At 42.7% G+C, this 19,877-nt stretch overlaps 1 protein-coding gene and 1 long non-coding RNA gene across 4 annotated transcripts; one reads left to right on the top strand and one right to left on the bottom strand.

The window, feature by feature from the left end:
• Positions 1-1,193: 1,193 nt before the first annotated feature.
• On the bottom strand, positions 1,194-17,756 carry LOC123975593 (probable ribonuclease ZC3H12C). 3 transcript variants are annotated; one of them, XM_046057207.1, is made up of 7 exons: positions 17,610-17,756; positions 16,542-16,634; positions 7,454-8,340; positions 7,113-7,252; positions 6,780-7,014; positions 6,334-6,440; positions 1,194-6,160 (listed from the first exon to the last, which is right to left on the bottom strand). In XM_046057207.1, exons 3-7 carry the CDS (start codon positions 8,269-8,271, stop codon positions 4,563-4,565), a joined length of 2,898 nt encoding a protein of 965 aa, XP_045913163.1. In that variant the 5' UTR covers positions 8,272-8,340; positions 16,542-16,634; positions 17,610-17,756; the 3' UTR covers positions 1,194-4,562. The 3 variants fall into 3 exon arrangements, with proteins under 3 accessions (XP_045913163.1, XP_045913157.1, XP_045913171.1); XM_046057201.1 differs by lacking the exon at positions 16,542-16,634; XM_046057215.1 differs by lacking the exons at positions 16,542-16,634; positions 17,610-17,756 and adding an exon at positions 9,307-9,375.
• Positions 17,519-19,774, top strand: LOC123975607. The gene is made up of 2 exons (XR_006826112.1): positions 17,519-17,747; positions 19,692-19,774. It is a non-coding gene; the product is annotated as an uncharacterized LOC123975607 (long non-coding RNA).
• Positions 19,775-19,877: the final 103 nt, after the last annotated feature.

Genomic DNA, 19,877 nt, shown 5'->3' with positions numbered 1-19,877 from the left:
TTAATGACAAATTTAATGGCGTTTGAACGTATTGCGGCTCATTTCACATTTTGCTATATGATCGGCTTTAATAAAAAATGTATCTGCATTCTGTAAAAAATACCCCAAAATCAACAATATATCCAGTGTTATTTTCAGATACTTCATTGTTTAAAAATGTTGTTGAAGTACCATAAGCGGTGATTAAGTCATCTTGGTTTCACAGACAGTCCAGAACCCCGAAATATCCAGTTCACTGTCATACAACACTATGTAAACCAGGAAATATTCACATTTGAGTCTTTTTAGTTAAATGATTCAAAATGACTAACCAGTTAAATGGTTGCAGATTCATTTTCTGTCAATTGACAAATCAACATATTGATTAACTATGCAGCATTATTCTTGGCCAGTTTTTCCCGCTTTGTGCTTGAAAGTCCCATCAGGCCTGACAGATTGGTTGGGTGCCCCAGTGAACTGTGATCTACTGATTACTAGTTCTTTCCGCAGATTATCATTGGGGTTAAACTCCAGACTTTGCCTTGTCAAAGACTTAACGGTGTTGTCTTGACAGTTCGCTGTCGTATGAGAAGTGAATCTTACCCCCTGGTCTGAGGTCATGAGCCCTCTGGAGAAGGATCTAGTCTCATTGATCATGCTTTCAATTAAGACTGGGTCGTCGTTGCTAAGAAGCATCCACATGCCTTTACTTCCATGTTTCAGAGCTGCAGCTAGCAATTATTTTGTCTAGAAAATGTCAACGAAAGGTGAAAAATGGCAATTTAGTCTCTTGAAATGCCTGGTTAAATCCAAAAAACCTATCCGAAAAGAAATCCTCTCATTGGAGAATCTGGAACATGGAATCTTTGCTTGAAAGTGAAACAATTAAGTAATTGATTAATCGGCTACTGATTTCAGCTCTAATTTTTATCTGCGGAGGATAAAATCAGATGAAAGCACACGACTCTTAAGAACTCTGAATACACACCACATGGTTCCAATACAAGTTTGATTACAAATTACTGTTAAAGATAGTTCTTAACTTATGAGAGAATTGTTACTTAAAATACTAATATATAACCTTTACAGGAGAACAGCAATTGTAATGCACAGACAGGCTTTCTAAATAATTTTCTTTGTAAATGGAATAACTGGAAATTGTTTACTGAAATTGGGAGCCTTCCATAACTTCTACAATGTCAATTGACAATATGTTTTATAGCAGTACTCTTTAATGAACAATCACAGTTACAGTTGAAAATGTTACAATAATCAATTAGTTACACTGTTGTTATACTGGCTAAATGTAAATATAATTTGAAACAGAGGGTTTTTATTCTGTAAGAGTGTTGTGGCATTGTATTATTTACAGCACAAAAGTCAGTTTATCATGATGGTTTCCATTATCATCATCTATGGCTGAGGGCACTTCCAAAGCAAACAATGTTGAAGGAAAGTGGGATGCATTCCAAAACAAGCTTCCTAATCCTTTGGAGTAAATGTCAAACTTAATAGAAAACAAGATGGCATTCCCACTTGACTTTATATTGTATGTCAAGAGATTTATGAAATAAAACATTAATGAGCAGAAAAACAAGCCAGGTTGTGTATAAGTAAGCCTAGAGGCATCTCAACAGCTAGCATCATGTCACAGTAACAGCAAGACAAACGTCTAGGAAAGAAACACATCTATGTACACAAATGAAAGACAAGGAAACATGCAGAAACCAAAACAAATCAAAACATGCATAACAGTTAGCTGAACATAGTTCAGAGTATTGGATGTGTCATAAGCACAATGCCATGAAGAGGCATTACTTTGGGCCCACGCTCAGGTGCTACACTGACACACAGTGCCAGGAGGCCAGAGAGAAGGCGCTTCTTCAATACACACAAAGGTTCTCACTCACGTGTTATTGTACAATTATTCACTATTTGTACAATGTGACACGTTGGACAGGAAAGAAACCAGTGGGCTTTACGTAGCTGGCTTGTGATGAACTGTATGACGAGCTCACTCTGCAGACTTTAATTCCTTGGTGGCCATTTTGAACTTGCGTTACGCTTTGGTAGGACTCAACGTGATCCGGTACAACCAAGCTATGTCCTGCTGCTAACCAGTTAGAAAGTGACAACAGGAATTATTAATTATTTACACAAAATAGTCTCAAGAACCCAGATCAATAAACAGTCAGCTATCATCCTATTCTGGCCACAGGGCTAGGTTTAAATACAGCAATCTAGCATAGTCATAGATAGGCTAATGCTGCGGAATATTTAACATCCTAATAAAAGTGCAACGTATGTCTGAATTCATTTTGGAGTATCCCAGCATACGACAGGCCATAGGCAGGTTATATCCTGAACAGGTCAGGTGTGAAATACAACAAAATGTTGTAAAAAAAAATTGCTTAGTAAGTGCTCAGGTAGCCTCAGGAGTAATAATTCTCCTGTTTGTGAAGACATTTTCTTCATTTATAAGCATTTTATTTCAACATACCCCTATGTAATGCACTGTGGCCATAGACATTTAAATATGTCTTAAAATATCACACATCATATAACACATTTGTTTGAAAAGGGCTAGTAGGTTAGCTAGCTAAACTTCCTGCTAAGCAGTTGTTCTCGAGATGTCTTTACTGACTGGATAACTCATGGTTCTATGAAGACCTCATCTTTTTGTTGAAGCAAAAATGATACGTTTGCAGATACTCCAAGAAGAGCTTTGGTAGAGACATTCAAAATGGCCGCCATGGGATATTGGACTGACCCAAATACAAAACTTTACCTATTAAACATGGTTGGGGTCTTACAACTCAATTTATGATTTAATTGAAACATTAGAGTAATTACTGATAAAACATCAATTCTCTGTTATTTCAAGCATAACGTTGTGTAATGTTAGCTTAAGGAAATCCACCTCCTGACTTAATAAAAAAGCTAAAAGAAAGCTTAAAATTAACTGACCCCAACCTGACCGTGAAAAAACAGACTTAATTCACTTCTGTTTTCAAACCAGTAAACCAAAGCATATTTCTTACACATGATTTAATTGGAGCTCCTGTAAAAAATAAGCCAGCTTCAAACCCAAAAGCGCAGAGAAGGAAGTTGTGATGCCTAAACATAGTAGGCAGACGACTCCTTTTGTTTCCTAACATGTGAAATAATTGTCTCAAAGCAATTTCCACAAGATTAAAAGTTGGAACATCTCGATTGGAACATAACTGTTGTCAATGCACTTCATCATATAGCAATACATCAAGAGTGTTTGATAAATACAGATCAACAAGTCCATGTACTGTATATAACATCAGCGACTTAGTTAATGATACAATTTGTATCAAACAAGGTTTTTCTCCGTCTAGCATGGATTCAGCTGGGATCTGCTACAGACAACAGTAGACTCTGTTAGCCAGTAGAACAGCAGGGAAATCTGTTAAATATATTTACAATACATACATGTTTGATTTACTGATGTCCAGATGTTCTGTCTGTAGCAGATACCAGAGTTGACCCAAATCAAAGGGTCCAGAGAGAGAGAGAGAGAGAGAGAGATAGAAAGAGAGAGAGAGATGTCCCTTACTAAAACTAAGGTACACACGACAGGGTCACCCATCTCTACAGCTACAACTCTGACCAAAATACTGATGTCATCTCAAATAAGACGACTATCTTTCGGACACCATCTCTTATCAACATGGAACCCCCCCCCCACAAATGGCCGCACAACACACACAAGGAGATTAAGATAATAGACAGACCTCATTCAAATAGTAGTTTGAAACGGTCATGTGATAACGGTGTACCAGATGGGGATTTGCCACATAAAAATTAAGAAAATGGCATGGAAATATCAGGAATTAAGACTGAATACTTAACTGTGACACTTTCTTTATAGTTATGAAGTAGAAAATCCTATCCATCTGGTGCTTTAAACATGCAAGAAAGGAAATTCTCAGGTCAGACAGTAAGTACAGTGTACAAAGCACACAGTGTGTGTGTGTGTGTGTGTGTGGTCCATACAAATCAGAATCTGGCCATAAAGGTGGTGGAAATTATTAAATAATCCTTCATGTCAAGGTATTTATGTATGCAATACCGACTCACTAGGTTATGATTTGGCTGTAAAACCACAAAAAGTGCCTCTTGAGAATTTTATGCATAACAAGTCCTGCATGTGAAAGATGCATATAATCAGCTACTAAATAAATAAAAGCGAATAATTGGGCAATCTAGACCAATATCCACAAGTTGCACTTTGTGTCAGTCATAGATTTTGTCAAATGACTCGCTCTCTCCACACTTCTTAAAGTTGAGTTGATTTAGTTGCCGCTGCACAGTGACCAGAGCTGGATTATCTTCAGCATTTTATTTCCTTGAAACTTATGCATTGTCTTAATGTTAAAAGGCTTTCTTTGCAGACAATCCAAAAGCATTCCAGTATTTAAAATTCCACTTTCAAATGTTGCAAAGGCAAATTCCAGTTTGCTCTGCTGATGACAGACAACATAACTGCTGTTTTCTTATGGGAGATACATTTTCTTTCTTTCTTTCTTTCTTTCTTTCTTTCTTTCTTTCTTCCTTCAGTAGCCTGTTTGGGCTTTCTCTGCAAGGATGGCAGCTGCCAGCTGCTGGGGGTCTGTGACGTGGGGGCTCCTGGCCATCACCCGGCTCACCAGCTCCGAGGGGAAGATGTTACACAGGTTCATGTAGACTTTCTCCCTCACGTCCCCGTACCGGCTGTGTGCAGGGGATTCCGGGTGCTGCGACATGTAAGAGGGAGGAGCGTGGGAGGGCACTGTAAGGTGAGCGCTGTGAGGCTGGTAGGGCTGGAGAGGAGTGCTGGTTGGATGAGGCGTGTGAGGAGAGCGGGCTGGAGGCGGTGGGTGGTTTAAGTAATGTGTTGGGGATGGGTGGAGAGCTGGATGCGAGGAGTGGTGCTGGGCGTAGCCGTCCTGAGCCCACGGATGCCAAGATGACTGGCGAGTGTCTGGCAGGCTTTGATAGGCGGACGGCTCATACCTGGAGGGCGGCAATGGAGCTTGTCTGTAGTACGTGTCCCAGCTGGGCAAAGCTTTTGTACGGTGGTGATGGCGTGATGTGGAGAGGTGTTCATACAAATGTGAATCTGACACACTCTCTGCTCGTGTGGGGGCCAGGCAGCTGCCAAGAGGAGAGCCAGGAGGGTGAGGGTTGGACTGAGGCAGAGAGTGGTAGTCGCCTGGGCAGCTAGAGCGTGCAGCTAGCGGCTGGTGCTGGAGATGAGGGGGCAAGGGGTAGAGAGGGCGCTTTGGGGGAGCCTCTGGCGGAGGCTGATCGTGAGCACAGCTCTGCCCACGTGCCACAATCAGGTGGTAGTTGTGTGCTCCCGTATTAGACGTGTGGCTGTGTTGGATATTTCCATAATCTGCAGAATGAAGGCTACAAAGTTCATGGTTTGAAGCGGCATGATGGGGATACAGCCGGCTGTGGGGATTAGCAAAATGGACGGTGTCTTCCAGTAAGGTGTCTGGGTGGCATCCAGGACACGGCCTCTCACTGTAGGAGTCACAGCTGCTGCTGCAACTCACGCTGCTTTCACTGCTGCATTCGGAGCCTGCTGAGCCCATTGAGCCTATCCGCAGGTCTGTGTCATTGGGGAAGCGGCAGTCTGGGCTCCGCCTGGAGGAAAGGCTCAGGCCAGAGTAGGCACGTGTTACTGAGTAATAGCTCAAGTCTGGAGACTCACAGTGCGGGTAAAGGTCGTGGCTGGGGGCAGGTAGACTGTGAGGAGTCGCTGCTCTCGGCTGTTGCTCCTGAGGAAAGCTAAGACCGGATGGAGGGCCGCCTCCTGGGGCTGGGGACATGGTGATGCTTCCACTGCAACTACCACTACTGCTGCCGCCACACATACTGTTCTTCTGGCTTTCCACCCTCCCTTTTGCCAGCAGCTTCTCCTCAGCATCGCTGTACGACAAAGCTCGGATGCTAGGGTCTGACTGCCTTTTCTGGGCGCCTTTCTTTGCCTCGATGCTGCCAGCTGGCACACTGTGGCTCTTCACCAGCCCGGTGTCCCCCTGGTTTTTTGTGGTTACACAGGTCTTGGCACTAGCACGCAGCTCATCAGCAACAGCACGCTGAGGCTGAGCACCTCTTTCTGGGTGGTAGTACTTACACTTGTGGCCGTAAGTGCACTTCTTTCCTGGAGCAAAGAGACAGATTACAAAGTAAATATACAGACGCTCTCAACAAACACTGCAACTTAAGTCAATATGTAACCTGCACAATCATTTCAACATTTTGAAGACACACCGTCTCCACTACACAACATCCTTAATGTTATTAGTCAGATTTTGTGCATAGCTGTGTTCTCACCATATGGGCAAGGCTGTTTCTTCTGCTCAGGCATGACAGGTCTTTTTCTCAGGAAGTTGTCTAAGCTGGGGCCATGACGACCAAGAGGGTCATCTGGGGGCATGAATCTGAGAGACAGGAAGGGAGGATTAGAAAGACAAGGTAGTTACTATAAGATTAAGGACAATGGTGTTTTTAAAAGTTGGTGAATATTAGGTTACATCTCCTTTCCTGTGTAAATTGATTGGGGGAACAGGTAAATTGGAGATAGACGGAAGTAAATTAGCTGTAATTCTCCTTTTAAAACCAAGTGAAAATATCAGTTGCCATGGCATTTGTTAAACCAAATGTCAGATGTGTAACCAATAACTCTGGGTTCAAAATTAGAGACGTAAATGTTAAGATTCTTTTGATTCCAAGGCATCATAGTCATTTATATTGACAAAATCTTTCCCACTCCTACTTACTTGTCATTGACAAAGGAGTACATGAGCAGCCGCTCATCGATGAACTTCTTCCACTCTGGTTTCTCATTAGCCAGGTCTCGGTAGTTATCATTGGAGACAATGATGCCGTCTGACTCATAGGCCAGTTTGACAATGAAGCGGTCGTCATAGCAAACCACTCGCCGGCCTTGGACACGCCGCGACGGAGTGAAGACCAGGATCTTTTCCTTCTCTAGGCGACGCAAGATCTCCTGATCTGTACAGGAGGGGAGATATAGTAAGGCTGAGAAAATGCTGTGCCAGAATAATCTCACAACTTTATCGACTGCATATGTGACAGTGTCGCGCACTGACCTGTTATAGGGGCATCAGGGCGGGACTGCTCTTTCCTCCACGCAGGCACAAACACTGTGATGTCATGATGGCCTCGCTCCAGGAACCAGTCTACAGCCAGCTGGATGCCCTGGCAGGAAAACACTTCCTTGTTGCCATGGCTACAGGACCCAGTTGAGTGGCAAAAGGTAATGGCAAATTAACATTTGGGGTGTTAATATAATATAAAGTCATTTTCTACATTATACAAGATGGTACATGAGGCATGTTGTAAAAGTCTGCTGTGTGGAATCAATAAAGAGCATTTTATAGTGACTAAACTACATGTCTTTATTAAAACTGTTACCACACAGACTCCTCACCTCATGGCTACATTACTGCCATCCACCACAACTGGCCGCAGGTTGTCCTGGTCACACAGAGAGTCTGAAGGACAGGGTGAGTCCGACCTCTGGCCATCCAGTAAATCAGAACAGCCACAAGAGGAAGAGGAGGATGAAGTAGATGAGGTAGAGGCTAATGATCCAGTCGGCGCCTCGCTGTCTGACTTGGTGCCCAGTTTAACCAGCTCTCCCAGTATGTCATTGATGAGGGTGTCGGGGCCAAGCTTAGAAAGCACCAGTCGCACAGTCTCCTCAGAGTAGCCCAGCTTCAAGGCAAACTCCAGCTTAGCCTGGTATTCCTTCCCGCCAGCCTCGGATGCTGGGTCCGATGTGGAGGAATTGGGTGGAGGCTCGGGTGGGTACTTACATGGGGAGCTGGGTGAGGACCGGGCAAGATTGTCGTGTTCAAACTCTGATGGGACTTCAGATGGCGGCTCAGGAGGACCTTCAGTGCCCAAGTCCACACACTGGGTCCGACAAAGCGGCTGGTGGGTGTTCTTACTGTGAGTTAACCCTCCCTCTCTTTCATCCGGGTCGGGGCCAGCAGCGAGAGTGGCACTGGAAGACAGTGCCGGCTCACACTCTGCATCAGACCCGGTATTTTCCTCCGCCACGGCCGGTGGAGGGGAATTGGCAGTGCTGCTGTTACCGGAGCTCTCCCCCTGCTCCTCCATAGCAGAGGCCCCGTCAGCGCCGCCAGCCTGCCGGTCAGCCCCTGCTACGTGGAGATACTCCAAATCCAGCCCCAAATCCAGGATGTGGCCTGCTCCTTCCTCCACATGGTCCTTGTGGCCCATGGATCTGTCACAGACATCCAGCACACAGGGCCGCCTGCTGCCCTCTCACAAAGCTCGACTCATTGGTGCCTAAAGGAACAGACAGAAAGGAGGATGACGTTCGTGTGAGATACATGGAAATTAGGTACTGACTGACATACTGTATCACTTTAAATACTTGGTCTAGTCAACACTGACTCTAAATTCTGAAATTTGAGGAAAATCTGACTTTTTCCATCTTTATTTTCTTAGAAACATTTTTGCCTAAGCCATCCTAACAGTGTAAGCCTCTGAGCCGATGTTGTTTACACTGGCGCGGGCAGTTGGGGACTCCACCGAGGCACAGACTGGCTGACACAAAGAGCCGATGGGGCCTCTCACCCTAATTAATGGACTCCCGCGTTTTTTTTCCCCCTTTTTTTTAGTCTGGCCCCAGTGTATTTTTAAAGGGCCACGCCACAGCACATTAATCTAAGGGGGGAGCAGAGGGTGAACCGTTTAAGCAAGCCGGTAGCGATGGGGCCGCTAGACCCTTCCTCCTCATATTCTACCTGGTAATTAAGGCCCATATGCTTCTTCCCACTGGGTTGGTGGAATCGCTCATTAAAACAATGAGGGGCCTCTAGGCTACCGAGCCAATCAACGTATTGCGTTCAAGCACGAAGGACATGGGATCTGGTTAGGCTAATCTGATTGGTGTCAAAGGTTTAGCTGCACACAAATTATAGGGAGCGCTTTGGAAAGTTAAGATGAAATCATGAAACTGATATGTTAATCTTTAGAAAAAAATGAATTAGGCTACAGGCCTGGTGGTGTATTCTGACTGGACCGCGTTAAATTCCTTACTGGCATCTTTGAATGTTTCAGTATCTATGGTATTTCCTTCACACAAACAGTTGTTTCTTTGTTTGGTTTAGTAAACCCTCCAAAAGGAAACAATAGTATCAATTTCTACACGTGTAATTTCGCAGTTAGACTTTTCCAAAGGCACATGCACAACCAAAAAACCTGGTTAGACTTCAGTATCTTCCAACCCAAGAAACAACTCAAACCCACGTTATCTGGACGAAACAGACGATGGAAGGGGAAGTGACTTAAAGATGGTGGGCGGGAGGTGGGAGACGATGGAGGGGGGGGTGGGGGGTGAGTGTGCATTTTATGAAAAAGGGCTGCCTAGCAACGCAGCTGAGCTACTGTTGCTAAGCTACAGCTGTTGAAAGCATTCACCCTTAAAATGCCAAGACAGAGGCTGTGGCGTTCAGTCGGCGACCCGCCTTCCACATCCATTACAAAAAAGTGTCTGGTGTGGGGGATGGAAGGGGAGGGGGCTTAAGTGTGCCTCACTGGCAACCCACCCTGCCACCCAAGACAACAACAGACCTACAGGAGTGATTAGAACTGGGACATTGGGATTAATCAATGTGGGCGTTGCATGCACAAACAGACAACGTCTACCTCACAAAGTGACTCATACTGCTGTGCAGAGAGTGGGGCTATTGGGAACATTTCATGCGCACTCCTCTCTGTTGATGGTCTAAAGTGACACATCCAAACTGTCTTTCCATTCAAGTTTCTCTTAAGGCCAGACATCATCAAGCCTCAGCGCAGGGGCGCCTTATAGGGGGGAAAGTTAATATCAAAATTATATTATACACTATATAAACCATTATCATTGAGTATTTATATTTCAAATATAATAATAAAATCAATGATCTCTTTGTTTATGACAATAAAAGTTCCCCATTGACCAAAAAGTAAACATCCACATTGACCGACCACCCCCCTGTATCTGCATGAAATGGTTTGGTCTTGCCTAAGTGCACTGATCAGTGAAGGTGTTTAGTTACAGTCAGGAGATGCGCCACAAATATAGTGATCACAATGTTGCCTAGTAAACCAAAATCTGGTTTTCGAAAAAGGAAAAAGACAAAAGACAAAGGAAAGGATATCAATCTGTAACCCAGTATTTCACCAAGAAAGGTGGGCAGCCTTTAGTCTGTGAGTGGTATTAACCTGTTGGCTTAATGTCCACAGTGAAATAAGCTAGCTAGCTACAGACTAGTGTTAGCCTACATTTCATCAACATTTAATCAGTGCAGGGAAACGTTTAGCAAGATATTCATATTAAATCATTGTCCTCGCCCCTTTTAGCAGACTAACAGAGGAGTCAGCAGCACCCCTGTCTCCACATAACTGTAGCCTCCCTGTCCCAGTGAAGAAGGTGAGCAACATGGTGATAATGACATGCCAGTTAGCATCATCCCAGGGACTCTGAGGGGATTTTCACCATAACGAGAAAGAAAATAAGATATTTATTAATGACAGAAAACACAAATTATTTTCTCACATAATGATCATTATGAAATAAAAACAACCTCCTGTCTGGACTGTACTTTGTGAACTGCATACTGTATGCAGACTCACCAGCAGTAAATATTGTGCAAGTACTAGTATTGAACTACAAGAAGCAAGACAGTTGCAAGCTTTTAATTAGAGTTATGTAAAGCTTTTGATGGGACAGTTAGGTCTTAGAGATGTGGTGACAACAGCTGCGCAGAGGGCGCCCAGTTAGATTTTTTTTGTCATGGGGCCTAAAATTTCTGCTGGCGCTGGTGCCTCAGTGTGAGCAGAACATCACTGCTGTGTCGACATAACGTTACACTAAGGACGCAAAGAGAAGTAGATCATCACTCATATCTAACTACACAGAAAGTCTTCTGATCACATTTGTGTAAAAAGCTAATTACAATAAATCCCTAGAATTAACTTGTACCTTGGATCAGCAGTAGGGCCGGGTATCAAACTAGGTCTGCTGACACTTATCTAAGTCAGTTATTAAATGGTAAATGGTCTGTACTTGGAAAGTATAGGCCCTTTCCAGTCTTCCAGCTACTCAAAGTGCTTTTATGCGACATCACATATTGGACAAGATGTGACAGATTCTTATTAAATAAATACAGTTTCTTCATTAGTGTCATTATAAAAGGTCAGTGTTTCCACTGTTAGCTACAGTCATTCAATAACAGCGCGATGATCGAAAACAGTTTTAAATGCTATAGTAATCTGGTGTCATTATTTAACATAAAAATGACTCAAATGAGTTCCAGAAACTGGACCGGCCAAGATTTTAAATCAAGGACAAGGAGAGCACTATTATTGGATTGGTATTAGAAGAACAAATGTTGCATCAGAGCAATCCTATTATAAAACATCAATACTTTTGTAACCAACTACAATGTGTCAATAGCACCAAGTACCAAAAACTGTCAAGTTTTGTCAAACTAGTATCCCCATATCTGGTCAGATTTCTAATTTTGTGTACTATCTGATCAAATAGCCCCTCATTTAATTTGGCCAACTTTGCACTATTTTATTGAAGCAATTTTCTTGTCCAGCTGCTTGTGTTAAGCCAACATTCAACATTTGAGAAGTCTGGCTTTGTGACATGGAAGGTTTTTTACAAATATAGAGAAAATGTGTTCCTCATAAATGGTAACAAAAAAAGTATTGTATTGTGACCCGTAAAACTCAGATATCTTATCAGCACTAGAACCGAAAATTTTAAATGACACCCTGGCCACTAGTACAACTACTACATGTACAATGGGACACAGATCCAACAATGCAGAATAGTGCAGTGGAAATGGATTCTTCAGGGTTTCACCCAGGAAGTAGTAAGCCACACATCTCATCTAGGCTTAAGCTCGCTGCTTAACAGCAGAAATGTGAACAGTGTGCTTGTCACTATTAAAGCCTGTTCAATGTGTGAACTGATTAAATGTGAGTCTTTGCAGTTAGGATTTGAAAAAAATCTTCTAGTGTGGTCCACGTGCCACAGAATAATGCATTCAGTGCATTTTGAAATACCCAAATCAGGCCTAGTCTTAACGGACCAACAGCAGAGAGACCTCATCACACCATCTCCAGACCTCCAGGCTGAGTGGGTGCATCTTTCAAACACCAGCGAGCCAGCTCCCACACACAGCAGCCCTGCTGGCTTTGATGGAGGCAGTAATGAATATGTAACACGGTCCTTACAGCGCTTTGTATGTGGGAGCTTTGTGTAAAAAGTGTGTGTGTGTGTGTGTGTGTACAGTGGGTGAGAGAGGGGGTAAAGGGTTTCGGGTTTGGGAGGTGGGGGCACAGGGAGGACTAGAGGGGGTCGTCTGGTATATAGCTGCATGCCAGACACTGTTCAAAAGTTATTGTAAAAAAAATAAAACAACTAAAAAAAAAAGGGCGGGCGTCCCGGGCATAATAATCAGCCAAGGGAATACTGTGTGTGGGGGTACTGGTGCATCTAGCTGGCGCGCAAGGCTTTCCCTGTCTGCAGCAGGGCAACAGATGTCTGCTGAGCGCTACTTGCAACTGGTGTCTCCCCTACACACACACACACACACACACACACACACACACACACACACACACACACACACACACACACACACCTCCCCTCAGCCAATAGAGTTAGAATAAAGACGCAGCAGGACAGACACACACACATTCTGAGGACACACAGTCAGATGTAAAAGTTGCGCACACACACTTTCCAGGCAAACGTCTTTAGCAACCTCGTGCAGGTAACACTGCTGTGCCCTTTGCATCATCTCTATGGCCAGGGGTGGTAAAAAACACGATTGATTCTTCAGTATAAAAGTCAGATTATAGGCAGAAACTTTATGACACTTACCAGACCTTAAAAGATCAACAAACAATGCAGAAAGGGCAGTAGATTAGCTCATATCCACAGACTTAGATCCTTGAAAACCCGATTGCAAAATACTGAAGTGAAAGTGAAAAAAAAACTAGTCCTAAAGCTCCCACAGCAGCTACTTCCAAGGCCAATGTTTGTCTTTGCTGCAGGTACAGCAGAGCATCCAACTCCAGCCAAACACCGCTGTCCTCAGTGTCTGAGTGCCTTCCAGAGCTGTATTTTTTTCCCCCCCAACAGAAGCAGGCAAGTTGGACAATGAGTGGCAGAACAGATGGACCAACAATGTCTGCCATTCCCTCGTTTAGAGTGGCTGCTTTTCCACCAATCAGAGCAGCGAAGCCGTACAATGAGGAGCACAGACAAGGGGAGGAGGAGGGGAGTGGCTGTGGGCGAATGCCTGCAACACCCAGGTTCCCCAAGGCACGCGTAGTCAACGTGCACGAGCACACACGCACGCACACACACACACTCTTCTCTCCGCAGTCTGAAAGGGTTTCCCCTGTGTGGCCGATGAATCAACGAGGGGGTGGGCGGCTGAACAATAGAGCTACACAATGGGAGGCTGGGGAGGGCAGCTGCAGTGTGAGGGCTTGTGCTATTACGACCCGGGGCAGCAATGGAGAACACCTGGCTACAGAGCACCACAGTCACTCTCCAGTCTTTGTCCCTGGCTGGGGGTAGTGATGGTGGTGGAGGGGGTTCAAAACAGAAAGAAAAGGCCGTGGCTGGCTGAAAGACTAGCGTGGCCTTTAAGAGAGTGCAAGAGGAAAGAGGAGAGTATGGCTGGGCTGAAAGGAAAAAAGGACAAGTGTGGGGGGTGAGGGACATCAAAAAGTTTTATGTCCCAGTGAGTATGAGGAGGGGAATTGTTCCTCATTGTTGCGGCACACTTGGGGCAGATGACTCGGAAGCACAAATCTTTGCCTTTCTGTCTTTTATGTGATTGTGGAGCCTGTGTTCACATACAACAGATTTTGAATGACTTTGAACGTTCATATTAATGTTATCCAAAGTAATATAAAAATATATCCACCAGTGTCATTGATGTAAATACATATTGAAAAGACAAGTTCCAAACTGCGTCACGGTACACATGCTAACTTTTAACACTTTGGTGCAATACTCTACGTATTGTAATATACCAGACTACTGGAATATGTACACAATATGTATGTGGCTGTGTGGCACTCTGGAAACGTGGAGGCTGCATTGATATGGTTGAAAAGGGAAGTGCAACAAGTGGGATGCAGCAGACACTCAACAATTGTACTAGACAGAGTTAGTTACATAAGAGAAACTGCTCTGTTCAAAAACACAGTTGATGACACACATGATCACTGATGCCCCACGAGGTGAGATCTTGCATGGAGCCCCAGACCGAGGGAGACTGACCGTCATCTTGAACTTCTTCCATTTTCTAATAATTGTGCTAACAGTTGTTGCCTTCTCACCAAGCTGCTTGCCTATTGTCCTGTAGCCCATCCCAGCCTTGTGCAGGTCTACAATTTTATCCCTGATGTCCTTAGGCCCCGTGTCCTCCAAAGCTTTTTTTTTCTGACGCCAGCGTCTTTTTTCAATTCATTCCAATGGGAGCGCGGCGTTTTTCCAAGCTGGTACATAAAATATATACTTCGAATCATTTATCACCTACGTGCTTTGTAAGTAGGAAAACCTGCAAAATCAGCAGTGTATCAAATACTTGTTCTCCCCACTGCACACACACACATACTTAAAGACGTTAATAACGTCTTTAAGTATGTGTCTTTTAGTCTTTTAACCATGAATGCTTAAATTAGATTCAACTTTGTCATTGCACATGTCCCTGGTACAAAGCAACAAAATGCAGATAGCATCTAACCAGAAGTGCTTAAGCAGTAATTAAATAGAAAACGATACATTATTATACAAGTGCAAGGTAAGAATGATATATAAATATATGTATACATGAATATCTAGTGCTGAAGGAAAATAACAGGCTATGAAGAGGTTATGATTATGGCAGTACGGTATGAATAACTATACAATATGTACAGTAGTGCAAATGTGATTATATAAATGGCAGTCAGAAATGGGAAAGCTTATATAAAAAACACAAACTGTGTTTAAAAGACGTGTTAATTTTAAAACAATCAAATTTATTGTTTCAGTCATCAGTGGAGTAAAACTGCCAACATTTGCTGGTTCCAGCTTCTTAAGTGTGAGACTGTCTTTTTTCCCTTTCAACTAATGATTACTTTTATTATTTAATCTACTGTATTTTCTCAAAAAAAAAAAAATAATAAAATTACATTGACTATAAACACATAACAATGTGAAGATGCCACTTGATAAAGGCCTATTAAAAATGTTTGTTTTTCTTAACAGACTAAAGAATCAATAATTTCAAAATAATGTGTAAGAAAAATAAATGTTAGTAGACAACACTCTTGCAAATGAGAAACCTAGAGGCAAAAAGCCAGATGAAGTGGTTTAAGTACTAAATATGGAAGAATAAGTGGTAGCCTATAAAATGTCAGAAAATAGTGAAAATCACAAAAACCTACAGATGATGTATTCACCTTGCTTGTCTTGTCCAAGCAACAGTCCAAAACCCAAACAGAAATAGAAGTGATAGACCGGTGGGCCAATAATCAGCATTGGCTGACATCTGCACTCACATTAATTAATACAAATTCCATCTAAAACAACACGTTACTGGCCTTTAAATTACTTTGTTTTGATATCTGCATTATGTCAGCCATTGGCCACCTATATCTAAATATCGGCATCAGCCATTGAAAATCCCATATCAGTCGACCACTATTGCAGAGGTCTGAATAGTTACAGTATGATCAAGCTTTTTAGCAGCAGAGGGCAACATGTCTACCAACAGAAATATTAATTTAGAGAGATAACACTAAATATCCAGCAGAATTGCCAGCAAGAGGTTAGAGTGTGTAATCTAAACCAACAAACAGCAGCCCATGGCGTCACTGTGTTTCAGCGTGGGTTCTCAGTCGACTTCCCAACTAAAATAAGTGTTTTTTCAGCTTGGTGGCTCAACAGGAAGACAACTGCCTGGTCAAATAAGAAATGTGCACAGCCTGCCGAGTCAGATAAGGGTGATGAGGGGAAATACAACAGCTGACCAACTGCACACAGGCAGAGGAGCACTCTGTTGACCATCTGTCGTAATAAAACAGGTGTGTGCTGCTGCTCCTAACAACTGTGGCAGCAAAAGGATGATCCCTTTCCACTTTGGAGACAGATAACACTGAATGCACACAAAACGAAGTAAGCTGCAGGGTTCAAAAATGGCAGAAAAGCAAATATAAGAGGAGGAACAGCAGAGCCACACAGAGGCTGTATTTGTTGAGGATTTCCAGAAAACAGGGAATTAAGTCTTTGCAGGGCTGCAGCCAACTAAGAATTATTTTGTTTTATTCATCATTTCATCTGGGCAGGTAAAAACAAATACCAAAAAAATGATTTGCAAGGACCTTCCAACCCAGGTCTACAAAACAGACAGAGACCTTCTGCCCTTATGAAAAAAAACCACAGACAGTATATTAAGTTAGGATATCACGGCAACACTCACCAGCTCTTAGTGCGTCTGATGCATGTCTCATTCAAATCACTACTTCTGTGGAAAGCCAAAACATCACTGCTGCAACTCTGAAGCCAGTCAGACCTTTAAAGCCACAAAGACATGAAGAGTGGCCTTTTATCTTTGCAAGTGAACTTTATGACTCAAAACTTTAGGTTGTAAGCCAGATATTGTGCATGAGGGGTTATTTGACTCGGGCAAAAGTGACAGCAGCAACCAGACCTCCAGTCCACACTTAGTGGAGTCAGGGATTATAGAGAGAAGTTAAAGGAGAGGAGGAAACAAAAGCCTCATGGGATGGGGACAGACAGCTGCACACAATCTCACACACACACACACCCCTGCCCATCAAAAGCTGTTAACCCACGCTTGGACTGCTACTGCTCTGATCCTCAGGTAGCCACCAACCAGCCACCCAGCTGTCACAGAGAGAGCATATATGCTCCCTCTGTGACAGCAGGGTTAGCCCTGCAAAGAATTAATTCCGTTTTCTGGAAATCCTCAACAAGTACAGCCTCTGTGTAGCTCTGCTGTTCCTCCTCTTATATTTGCTTTTCTGCCATTTTTGAACCCTGCAGCTTACTTCGTTTTGTGTGCATTCAGTGTTATCTGTCTCCAAAGTGGAAAGGGATCATCCTATTGCTGCCGCAGTTGTTAGGAGTTATACATGATCACTAGACAGGTGGAGAAGAGACACGAGACAGGGTCTAAAGTCTCTCTGCCCCTTCGTGAATTCACCATAGAAGAGACTAGTGGAAGCTTGTGTTTTGCTCAGGCCTTCCTTCACTCCCGAGCGCACACACTCCATTAAAAAAACAAAAACATTTTCGCCAGTATTTTTGCTCAAACGGGTTATAAACAACAACGCAGCACCCCCACCCTCTATGCCTGTTGAAAAGGCTACAGCAGAGAAACTATATTATGCCTGTTCGGGGGAGCGCGCAGGGGCGTGCACGGTCACTGCAAACCAACACCGTCACGACCTCCCTGCAGCTTTCACCCACCCCGAGCTGCAGCTCCGAAAGCAAGCCAGTCCGCTCGGCTAACGCTGGTACTTACCTGGTCAGGGCCGCCGCTGGAGCCGCACGATTAGCTTTGTGCAAAAAAAGATGAGCAAATGTTCCCATCACATACTGGCGACACAAAACATCCGGCTGGTTTGCAGCGTGACCCAGCCAAACTGCGTCAAGTTAAAAAGTGAGTAACGATACGGCTTCCGCTGTGATGTTTCAAAATAAAAGCAAACGCGTGGTTCAAATACGGTTTGAAACGTTTTTCCGTGGAAATATATGTAACAGGCGATACAATGTATATTTGTACGTTTTTCAATACATATTACGTTCGTTTGGTTTTTCATATGTAATTCCCTGTTTCTAAAAGATATAACGTAACTTGCCTATTCAAATTCACTGTAACACCTTCCTTGCAATACATTTTCAATTTTTCAAAAAAGAATTACCTAATGTGTCTAATAACGTTTAAGAAAATGCTTGTGGGCCATTGTTACAGAATCACATTTTCGGCGAAAACACTACATAATGAAGTATCAAGGCTAGCTTTACTAAACTGCTGGCCCGTTTGGAAGCGTTATAAAGTGGGATAGGCCGTGTGGGGCACAACACCGCCATCTTGTGCTGAAAATTAACAGTAGCAAGTACTTCTTTATTTTGCTGCGTTAATCGATATTTAATCCTCACTGGATTATTTATTTGATCAGTTACGACCTACGCTGCACAGGTTGGATATTAATTCAAGTGACTGTAAAGCCGGGGTCAAAACAATGAATAGGAGCCCAACTGTATGTGCTTAAAACACAGCTATGTAAATGTATTAAATGGGGGTTTTTCATTTAATTTATTGCATCTGTAGTTACCTTAAATAATTTTTAACTCAATGTAAACCTTTCCATTTTATCATCAACGTGTTATTGCAACAAATTGAACAAATTCATATTACACTTCATATTTTGCACCGGTTTCACCCCTTGTGACCACCACCTGTTCCTTTTCACATAGAAGGAATTTGCCTTGGTATAAATTGGTGCTTACAGTACACATGAACATAAATCGAATGATAAATATATAAAAAGTATCAAACCCACAACCTCTGATTCTCCATCACCCTGAGCTACTGGACCAGACACCTCCTGCTGATGATACACGGGGCAACTTTTTAAGCAACGTTGCTGGCGGTGCGGGTGGCAGAGTGGTGGGGAAATAGTATAGTGAAATATTAAAATCCATGATGCAATTGTTTTAACCCAAACAGACAGATAATTTCTGGAAATTCCAAGACTTCATACTGCTTCCTGGAATACACAGAAAGGATTTCTCTTTCAGTATGTGTTCACTTGAGATCCACTTGTGTTTGTGATAGTTGATACTGGGGATGTAAAATACATACCACCAAAACTTACATTATATGCTCAATTCTACGTAAAGGTGGCCATCTCATCTCAAGTTCAGTTTGGAATCAATAATTGTCAGATATTTGGGGGCTGGCAGGGACCCTGCTATTATGCTAAATACATATTTTGTGGAGGACTTTACTTTTACTGGATGTGAACATTAAAATCACCTACTGGCTGTCCAGTTTATTGAAAACAATTTTGAAGTACACAGATATTACTATTTCATGCCAATTTCTGCTTAAACACTACTTCAATTCAGATTATAATATTGTATAATATTTTTACTCACACATAATTTATTTAATCAGGAAGTCCCTGGACATAGATGACCTCTTTTATAAGATAACAAACATTTTTATACAACATTCCCAAAAGTGCAAATAACAAAGTCTAATGATGTTAAACTGTTATTTCTTCATGAAACGTTTTGAATGTGGTGTTTGCATGCCAGATATGGAGGCGGTGTTTCCAAATTAAGTTTGCCATAATAAGCTTATAAAATACATATTGTAGATTCTGTAACTTTGGTAGTGTAATAACCCAGACCACTGGTGCTTTTTCAGCTCAAGACCGGAAGGAGAAATCTTGTCTCCCTGTAACCCAAATTGACAAAAATACATCTACATTTACAAACTACGGATAAAGGGCAAAACAAACCATGTATTTAAAATGTATTAATGTACTTATTAAAGTAAACAAACATTTAGTCTCTTTCTGAATTGTTTTTTCAGGTATGCCAGAGTGGGAAAGCCAGATTCCAGAACTATGTTGTGTTTATTGAATCAACACATCTTGAAAGATTCTTCTTTGCAAAGAAAAAAAAATGTTTGGACTTTCCCAGATACAGCGAATGTTTAGTTTGGAGATACATTCCCAATTTATTCATTTTAAATCCCTCATTACCGAGCACTTTCCCA

Source organism: Micropterus dolomieu, linkage group LG01 (assembly GCF_021292245.1).
Source record: "Micropterus dolomieu isolate WLL.071019.BEF.003 ecotype Adirondacks linkage group LG01, ASM2129224v1, whole genome shotgun sequence".
NCBI classification, from domain to species: domain Eukaryota; kingdom Metazoa; phylum Chordata; class Actinopteri; order Centrarchiformes; family Centrarchidae; genus Micropterus; species Micropterus dolomieu.
This window is presented reverse-complemented; position numbering and strand designations above follow the sequence as displayed.

Bases quoted from the DNA above. Each gene is read 5' to 3' on its own strand.
- LOC123975593 (XM_046057207.1), bottom strand. From the start codon at position 8,271: ATGGGCCACAAGGACCATGTGGAGGAAGGAGCAGGCCACATCCTGGAT. The intron at 7,253-7,453 runs GTGAGGAGTCTG...TGGGTCCTGTAG, and splicing joins GGCAGTAATGTAGCCATGAG to CCATGGCAACAAGGAAGTGT. The intron at 6,441-6,779 runs GTAAGTAGGAGT...CCTGTCTCTCAG, and splicing joins TACTCCTTTGTCAATGACAA to ATTCATGCCCCCAGATGACC.